This window comes from Bos indicus x Bos taurus, chromosome 1, assembly GCF_003369695.1.
Source record: "Bos indicus x Bos taurus breed Angus x Brahman F1 hybrid chromosome 1, Bos_hybrid_MaternalHap_v2.0, whole genome shotgun sequence".
NCBI classification, from domain to species: Eukaryota; Metazoa; Chordata; class Mammalia; order Artiodactyla; family Bovidae; genus Bos; species Bos indicus x Bos taurus.
The window spans coordinates 52,555,550-52,565,589 of record NC_040076.1 but is presented as its reverse complement, the minus strand read 5'-3'; the positions used below and the strand labels follow the sequence as shown (position 1 = coordinate 52,565,589).

Below are 10,040 nucleotides of genomic sequence, written 5' to 3'. Positions count from 1 at the left end.
ATGCTTGCCTCAAGTCACATCTACATGTTTATTAAAACCCCTTCTGTTTGCCTAGTTCAACAGGAAGTCTTGGAGAAGGGAATACTTAATATATCCTCTCTGATTGTAAAAAATGGATAATGCTGTGGGGAAGAGATTTACACCCACACACACACACACACACACACCCCCACACACACACAAAATCAAAGGGAAAGTTATGCAGTATATATAACACAATGCTACAGAAGGTCAGAGAGTGGTAATTTTACTTCCTGGATTTTATTACTATGGGGATGCAATGAAAGAGACACCATGGGTAGAGGATTTGGAGGACTGGAATATTGTGGTGGGAAGATTTTTTGTTTTCCACCAGGTGAGTGAAAAACAACCAAGGGAGCAGTGGATATTGAGAAATGGAATACTTCCTAGCAGGTTGGTACACAAGATGTCACAATCATCAGCGATTGCACCCATCCAGTGTGAGCAGGTGAGCCCTAAGGGAACTTAGGTAGAAGAATACCTGCTATCTAGTAGCCAGCAGACTATAGCCAAACTCTATTATGAGCCCTGGGGAAAGGAAGCTCAAGAGTGAAAACACAGGATGCTGGCCCCAGATAGCTATGATGCCTATAAAAGGAATGATTTCAGTGAGCCCAGACTCTTGCATCTTCCCATACACAGTTGTTATGGTTCAGTCACTAAGTTGTGTCTGACTCTTTGCTACGCAACCCCAAGGACTGCAGCCCAGCAGGTTCTTTTGTCCATGGAATTTCCCAGGCAAGAAGACTGGAAACCCGTTGCCATTTCCTTCTCCAGGGGATCTTCCCCATCCACTGATCAAAACCACAGATTGCACTCCAGTCTCCTGCATTGGTAGGAAAATTCTTTACCTCTGAACCACCAGGGAAGTCCCTTCCATACATAGAAAAGTACTAAATTCCTTAACTTGGGATATCTGGTTTTCTTAATTAACAATAACCTTCTCATGTTCAGACTACCTGCCCTTTGTTGCAAAGCTTCTATGTAACCTGGCTCCTCCCCCCTCGCCTCTTTGGAGTTCTCTCAGGGTTACTTGAGAGGTTCCCTCCCTGGCTTACCTTCTAAAAATGTCTGCTGAATAAAACCTAACGCTCAGCATTTGGATTGCATGTAATTTTTAAGTTGACAATATGCACGCCAATACAGTAGTCACCAAGCATGACTTTTCAGCAAGCATTTTCATCATTTAGGGTAAATGTTAAAGGGAGTTCTAAAAGGGAATTTGCTTCTGTATAAATGATGTGGTCTGTGTGATTCAGACAGCTAATCAAAGACCTTGTCCACACTGTGGCTTGGAGACACACTTCGAACCCATTTTTTTAAGCAAGGTAAACTCAAACAGCATAGAAGAGGGACCACTGCGAGGGAACTAACCAGGCCCAATGACTTTGCAGGAAGGGGCATCGTGGATACTTCTGCTAACCGTTGCGACCACCCCTGATGGTTGCTAGGGTTTCAGCATCAGGACTTCGAGACTGAACAACAACAAAGTGTTCACCACCACGAAAGGAACTTGAGTAATCCCCTTCAAAGGTTGAAAACACAACAGAACTAGGCGAGAAAAAGAACGGAGGATCTCAGAGCGGCCGACAAAAACCAAAGCAGACGGGACGCGGAGAACCCCGGAGGGCCCGACAGCCCACGAGCAGCGAGTGGAAGTTCCCAGCGGACACATGACCGCCTGCGACCTGTCCTAGGCGTGGTCCCTCCGGGCTCGCTGCAGGCGGGGGAAGCGTTGAGACGCCCCCACGTGGTGTGCGCTCCCACTGCAGGCGGCGGAGCTTTGGGGGAAATGGAGAGGGGTGAGAAGTATGGAGCCGCGGAGGTCCCATCGCGCGGAAGGACGGTGGATGAAGGGAGAGGCGAGCCACTGTGGGCTCCAGAGGGAAGTGGGCTTCGAGGTAGCGCCTCGGAGGAGCGCCTGGGGAGGGGGTTCCTGAAGCGTGAGGCTGGGCGTGAACGCAGGAGAGGACCAGTTGAGATAAGATAGGGGGTCCCCAGGGACGTAAAAGGGAACAGCAGACAGGGACAGGTCCAGTGAGGTCCCCGGTGAGCGGGAGAACACACACTCAGCCTCCAGCGGGTGGGGGGTGGGGGGCGGTGTATGGACATTGACGTGAGAGGAGGCGGCCTGGGGCCGCGGGGCGTGACCGGGAAGCGCCGCGCGCGCCACCGCCAGGGAGCAGGCGGGAGCGGGAACTAGAAGCTGCGAGTCTGGAGGGCGCGGCGTCAACAGCCACCGAGGCGGGGCGGAGACGAGGCGAGTGCGCGTGCGCGGCCCGCGCGGGCGGGAGCGCGCGCGCGCGCCCGGCCAGGCAGCCTGGGCAGCGGGTCCTGTCTGTGACAGGAGGTGGCGGCGGGTCCTCTCTGTGTCTGCTGCGGCGCCCGCTCTAGACGCCTGCGGCGGCTGCGGCGACCCAGCGGCGGGCGCGGAGATGTGGCCCCTGGTAGTGGTTCTGCTGCTCGGCTCGGTGCGCTGCGGTGAGTGGTCACTAGCTCTTGGTTCTCTACAGCTTGTGTCTCGGCGCCCCCGCGTGTGTGTGGGCTGCGTCCCGGCTGGCCCGGCGGCTCCCTGGAGAGGGTGGCCGGGGCGCGGGACAAGCGGGCCCTTGCACGGGTGCAAGGCCCGGGGTGCGGAAGCGGGAGGGCCCAGCGGGTATTCGGCACCCCCTTCCTTTCTTCCTTTCCCTCCTCTTCCTCTTACCCCTGGGTGAGAGCGGGGCACATCTTCCCTTGTTTGTCACCACCGAGGAAGACTCCAACCGTGCACCTCGCGCAAAAATTAGCTCTGGAGAGAAGGGGCAAGATCGTAGGCGAGGGGTTGGCAACTGTTAGGGTTCCCGTTCCTCCCCGTGCTTTAAACGTTTTGGGGGTTGAAGGAAGGAGAGTAGGAGGGCCCCAGCCTCTTGTGATGCAAGTACGCATTTTGGCAAAGTCTGCTAGAAGGGGTTTCCTCCGTTTGCCCTCCCACACGAACATAGGAGTTAAGAGGACGTAAAGGACACAATTAAGTTTCATTTCCAATCCAGCGTTTAATCAGAAGATTCTCTGGCTTTTTTTTTTTTTTTTTTAAACCCTAGGAATATAGCTTACTGAGTGGAAACTACCCCCACGCCCCACCACCATCAGCCACTTCAATACAGTCTAAATTGCGCGTTCAAGTTTTCCTACATTATTTAGGGGAACCGTTTTAAAAGTAATCCAGACTTCGCTTCAAGTATGAAGATAGTAACCTTTAGTCAAAACACATTTGCGGTAGAGTGGGATTTGGTGTCTTTCAACACCAAAGGCGTTTTGGCCCCCCAAGCTTTTGGAATCCATTTCGCTTTTTTAGAACGTGTGCTTCGCCTGTAAAAACTGAGGAAGGAATAGGAATTTTCGTGGCTCTATAGTGCCTGTCACGCTTCATATCTATACATTCTGTTGTGAACTTTTTGTAAAATTCAGAATTGAGTTAGAGTAGTAGTATCAAGCAGTTGTTACATTTAATTCTGGAATGCTAAATTAATTAGATTTTAAATGGGTTATTAGCCTCCCTCTACCATTTATGAAGGCTTGTGACTTGAAGCTGTTTACAAAATGCCCTTATGCCCCGACTTAGCTTCTTCCCCTTCTGTGAAACCTCCTGAGATGTTGGAGCTCTTAATAATCAATCTCTGTTATCTAAAGGGTTGATACTAGGTAAGGTAGTGTTTTCTGTTATCATCCTTAACATCTTGTTTCCTGTTACCATCATAGCTCAGATAATACTGCTTTCAGAAACCTGTTGTATGATCGGAAAGCCTTATACTGAACCCGGTAATGAATTTTTAATAAAATATTACTAAATCAGACCAGTGGTCTCAAAGCTAGTTTGAAGCATAAAAAAATGTGAATCATGCACTGTTTTAAAAACAAGGGTCCTATTTTCAAGTAGATTAGAAAGAACTGCTAGAATGGTACTTTTGAGGATAGAAATGGTTAGGCCTTCTTTAGTAATAGGTATGATCACGTATGATTAGCATTCATTTACATACAATATTAATATGCTCAAGTCCCTACAGAGTCTTAGAATTCAGAATTTATGGTCTTTTATTGTAGTTAGTTAATAATGACCTAAAAAAAAAAAACAGAGATATTATACATTTGAGTTGTTAAGTGTTGAATATAAAACAGGAAGGGATAGTGTTTGTCATAAGCTATAATGTATTTTTGTGCATGTGTGTTTAATATGTAGTTTTAAAAGAGCATGTAGGAAGAAATGTTACATTTCAGAACACAAGTAGTTGTAAACCCAAGTATTTGGAAGGCTGAATTTAGATTCTCGAATGAGTAAGGAAGTCATGGGTTTGTATGTTTATTTGTACTCAGGTTTGATTTTGCTTTCGGTTTCATTTATAAGTAATTGCTGGTCAAAGGCTATTTCCTGGTAGCCAGTACAGATTCAGTTGATCTTTATAGTAAAGAAAGTTATTTAAAATGCCCATTCCTTTTAATTATAGGCAAAATACAGTTTTCTGTATTGGTTTACAAGATACAGAATGAATTATTACTATTCTCCTTTCCTCCTCCCTCCCCCATATGTCCAATTATATGTTGTTTGAAAGCACATCATCAGTTTCAGTGATATTCACTAACTGGTAAATAAAAGGTTACTCAGATAATGACACTGATAGGAACCGTCTTTTCAGTGGTTGATTTTTCTTTATTTAAAGTGAGTTTTTAGAATCACAGGTACACATGATTTTAAAGCATTTTTATTGTCTAAGTCTAGTAGTAATTTAGTTGGCTTAAACAAAAATGTTTTCTTTTCTCCTAACAGATACATTACTTTGAACCACAATTTGCCATTTTAAGGAAGTAAATGCCTCTTTAAATGTACTTATTTCCGGGGCCGCCCAGCAGTCTAGAGGCAGGGTGCTAAAGCATCGCACTAAGTGCCTACTATTAGGACACTTGCTCATGCTGTCATCTGTATTTTGGCAGATGTTTTATGTTTGCCACTGAGTTGTTAATGAAGATTTGAAAGGCCAGGTTCTAAAATAGAGAAATAGGTGGTTTCCCCAAAATTGATAAACATTGTAAATCCAAAATGCATTATTAAAACTAAGTTTGCATTCCTTAATATTAAATCAACTCTAGCTAGAATAGGCATCATTTTTTTTTAAATACATTCATCTTCTTTTAGAGACATAGTTTTCATGTAACCATTTTACCTCTCTTTTAGCTTATTTTGCCGTCATACCTTTTTATACAAGAAAAAATTTTCTGTATCTTGTGGCTCAGCCTAATATAATGCACTCTTGGGCTGTGAGAAAGCAAATTTCACTCTGTGTACTAGTGCTGATATTTCTTCTATGATAAAAGAACAAGAATGATAGTGTAGGATCAGTTTTGCTGAACACATTGTAGCACTAAAGTGAAAAAAATGTATAGAGCATTCAGGAAATTTGATTGTGGTATACCTAGACTAAGACAGTAGAGTCTGGATTTTCATTCTCTGTGGTTACATGGAGTTGAAACAGGAATTAGAAGCTACACCCTGCTCTGAATATTTTATTCCATCTCCATGATGTGTGTGTGCTCAGTTGCTCATTTGTGTCCTACTCTTTGCAACCCTATGGACTGTAGTCTACCAGGCTTCTCCATCCATGGGATTTTTCAGGCAAGAATACTGGAGTGGATTGCTATTTCCTCCTCCAAGGCATCTTCCAGACCCAGGGATTGAACCCTCATCTCCTGTCTTCTGCATTGCAGGTCGATTACTTAACACTGAGCCATCAGAATCTGGTCAATCCCAGGGTTTGAGATTTAAATTCGGATTTAAATTAAGTGCATATTTGAACTTAATGGCTCAATTGGTAAAGAATCTGCCTGCAATGTGGGAGACTTGGGTTCAATCCCTGGTTTGGGAAGATCCCCTGAAGAAGGGAATGGCAGTCCACTCCGGTATTCTTGCCTGGAGAATTACATAGACAGAGGAGCCTGTTGGGGTTGCAAAAAGTCAGACATGACTGAGTGACTAACACACACACACACACACACACACACACACACACACAAGTTAAACAGTAAGTCAAGGGATTGGGGAAGTGCAGGGTCTGTCAACATTGCTTATTCTGTTTCAAGTAAGTATGAACCCATGTTATGCTTTAAGCATTTTGCAAGGCCTTCTTGGGCATACAGACAAATTTCAGACTGTACGCCTCTTAATAACTTAAAGTGTAGTTTATAAAGAGAAGGGATTTTTTGTTTTTATACCTCAATAGTACTTAATATATTTTAAGTGCTTGAAAAGGCTATAATTGTGGATGTTACTGCCTTTAAACTGCCCTGGGCCTTATAACTCTAAGTTGACTACTTCTGTTCTTTTGCTATGCTATGCTAAGTCACTTCAGTCGTGTCCGACTCTGTGTGACCCCATAGACGGCAGCCACCAGGCTCCCCCGTCCCTGGGATTCTCCAGGCAAGAACACTGGAATGGGTTGCCATTTCCTTCTCCAGTGCATGAAAGTGAAAAGTGAAAGCGAAGTCGCTCAGTTGTGTCTGACTCTTAGCGACCCCATGGACTGCAGCCTACTAGGCTCCTCCATCCATGGGATTTTCCAGGCAAGAGTACTGGAGTGGGGTGCTTATAGGGACCATTTAAAACCCCAGTGGGAGATCAGTTTGAGTCAGAACCAAACACCTGTGGACACTTGCCTTTTTAAAAACCTGACTTTGTTTGGTCTCTGTTGAGGAGAGATCTGACTAAATCCTCGCTTTGACCCTAAATTTAACCTGATTCAGTTTGAGACTCCAGTTCTTCATACCAGAACCCAAGCCTGATGGCAGAAATTAGATGGATTCATTTCTAGCAAGTGTCTTGACTCATGAGCTTTGCTTCATTCACCTTAGTGACTGCTGGGGCTTCTTACCCCATTCCTGATCATCCATCCTGAACAAATAATTAACTTCCTACTCTGCTGCAGAAAATAGTGATGTGTGGTGTGGACTCTTTCAACTTCCCACCCACCATTACTAAACTTGTGTGTAATATCTTAGGCAACATTCATTTCATTCTCCTCCTTCACCAGTGTCGGAAGTGCTCCTATTCACCTTTCCAAGGAAAGACCCCCACTGTCTACAGGTCTTGCACTTCCACCATCTTGGAAACCTGCCTAATCACCTTAATCCTTCAGTCTTGTACCTTAGATCTTTCCCTCTTCATTGATTCCTTCTTCTTAGTTTGAAGACGAGCTCAAGTTTGACTCCATATTAAAAACAAACAAGAAGAGCAGTTCCATGCTCTTTCCATCATTGCCTTGTTTCTCTGCTCTCTTGTGTGTGTTACTCAGTCAGTTGTGTCCGACTCTGCAACCCCACGGACTATAGCCCACCAGGCTCCTCTGTCCATGGGATTCTCCAGGCAAGAATACTGGAGTGGGTTGCCATTCCCTTCTCCAGGGGATCTTCCTGATCTAGGGATAGAACCTGGGTCTCCCACATTGCAGGCAGCATCTGAGCCAGCAGGGAAGCCCACAAAAGTGAAAGTGAAAGTCGTTCACTCCTGTCCGACTCTGCGATGCCATGGACTAAACAGTCCAGGGAATTCTCCAGGCCAGAAAACTGGAGTGGGTAGCCTTTTCCTTCTCCAGGGGATCTTTCCAACCCTGGTCTCCCGCATTGCAGGCGGATTCTTTACCAGCTGAGCCACGAAGGAAGCCTGCTTTCTTATACTGCCAAATTTATTCATAGAGAATCACTGCCTCTTCTTTCTCCCCTCCCCTTCACTTCCCAAATGCAGTCTGACTCCAGTCCCTCGTCTGCTGACATCGCTGCAGATAAAGAAGCTAAGAATGAAAATTTAAATCTAGAGGTTTTTTTTTTTTTTTTACTCACCCTGCTTAACATCTATTTTGCCCATAGTTAAGACCCTTCCATTGTGTCTGCAGTGGTGTTATTTGCTGCCTCACCTACTTCACCTCTTTTCTCACATCCTTAGTTTGTTCCTCTTTAACTATTTGCTCCATAAATATTGATATTCCCCAGCATTTTATTCTCTGGTACCTGCTCTGTTTGCAAGGACTCTCTGAGTGATCTTGTTTATGCTCACAGTTTCAGTTATCAGCTGTATTCTTGGTAATTCCCAAGTCTCTGTAGCCCAGACCTTTCTTCTTAAATCCACATTAACATATCCTGGGATCCACTGGACATCTCCATTTCAGTGTGCCACTGGTACTTTTAATACTCAGACTATTGAATATTGAAAGAATATTTACTGCTGAATCTCTTAAGTATCTTTACTCTATAGTTAATCTACAATCTAACTGGTTATACATACCATTTTAGTTAATAACTGTAATTCTTCTTGCTTCTCCTTTACCTCTCACATCTGACTTAGTCCGTTTGCTTTTTTTGTTCTTTCACTATTATTTTTGGCCTTCTCTTCACTTGTCATTTTCCTGGATTATTGCAGCCATCTCTTAATGAATCTCCTTTCCCAAAGCTCTTCCTGTCCTCAATTCACCCTTCATACTGCTGTTATTGTTATTTTTTTAATGTCATTAAGTCTGAGTGGTTTGCCATTACTTAGGTTATCGGCTCCAGACTTCCCACAATGACATTCAAGGAAGCCTTTACAATAAGTCTTAATCATCTTTTCCAGCCCCTTTTCCTGGAGTTCACTTGAATAATCATTGGCCTTCGGGTATTCTTTCTTTATTCCTCTGTACTTGTTATGGCCTGAAAAGCCCTTCCTTTTCTAGGACATTGCAACTCATCCAGTTTAAACACCGCCCAGTAGGAGAAGCATTCTTAGAGACGTCAAGTGATTTTAAAGGAACTGTTCCATCCAATCTGCATCCAACTTGGTTTAGATTTTTCATTAAAATATGTAGCCTCATGATACTACAATCAGGGCTATAGAAGTAAGAAACAGTGGAGGAGTCTCTTGAAATAAGGAAGAAGAATGAATCTTCCCTGATATGATATTTAGATTTTCTTTTCATGGGATTCATACTTTAAATTTTTACATTCAGGAGGAATGTATTGAGCCCTACTGTCTGGACCCTGAAGTAGATCCACAGGATATCAAATGAATACATTGTCCTTGTGTTTCTACCTTTTTATCCTAATGGAGAAATCAGTAGAGTAAAACAGTAGTTAAAAAATTTGGAACTGAGCGACAGCACTTGAATGGGGGGAATAGGAGCAGTAAGGAGGGAAGAATAGAGTTGAGTAGTAGCAACGACAGGGACAGTATTGAACATCTCAGCTGTGCCTTCAGGAAGAGCCAAAGTTAGTGAATTGTAGCTGCCATTTATTGAACATTTGCTGTGTAAGTGAAAGGCATTGCAGTAGGAACTCCATGTTCATTATCTCATTAAATCTCACAAAATCTCTATGAGGTGTACATGATCACTGGTCACATTTTATAGGTGAGGAAACTGAGATACAGAAATTAAGTAACTTGCCTAAGGTTATACACCTAGGAAGTGCTAAGTCTTGAGCCAAGTGTGTGCTCTTACTTGTACCTCCAGTGAAAGGTATGGGCCTCCTTAGGCTGGGTAACAGCTTGTGTGAGTGGGGAAAGGCCTGGAGATGAGAGTACATTTGCATATCCGGGAATTGCTAGGTCATTATGATTGAAGCTTACTTGGGAAATAAGAGAGTGTAAGAGGTGAGGACGGACAGGATCCTGAAGGACCTGGTTTGTATTCCATGATAATGTACTTGAATTTAGCCTGAAAGTGGGGGAAGGGGTGCTGTTAAAGTATATTAGGCAAAGGAGTGCACATTTGTGTTTGGAACAGTTATTTTGGGAACTGTGCAAAATGTATGACTGGGATGGGGAAACTTTGAGGCTGAAGGCAGGGAGCTAGTTAGGGGTTGCAGCAATAGTTCAAGGCAGAAATGATGAATGTCTAGTTAATTCATATAGCAGACATTGGATTTAGGAACAATTACATAGATTGAGCCTACCCAGAACTCGCCTGGCTGAGGAGAGGGCAGAATCTAGCATGATTCTTATCTAGGTCTGCTTGACTGCTAGATAATAA

General features: G+C 44.1%; 1 protein-coding gene across 2 annotated transcripts in view; it reads left to right on the top strand.

The window, feature by feature from the left end:
- Positions 1 to 2,171: 2,171 nt before the first annotated feature.
- The window catches only part of CD47 (CD47 molecule), a 66,249-nt gene continuing 58,380 nt past the window's right edge, over positions 2,172 to 10,040 (top strand). The window contains exon 1 of one of the 2 annotated variants that reach the window (XM_027567123.1): positions 2,172 to 2,502. In XM_027567123.1, the coding sequence (XP_027422924.1) occupies positions 2,457 to 2,502 (46 nt within the window). In that variant the 5' untranslated portion in view covers positions 2,172 to 2,456. The remainder of the gene's footprint in view (positions 2,503 to 10,040) is intronic. The other variant, XM_027567037.1, reaches the window with a different exon arrangement.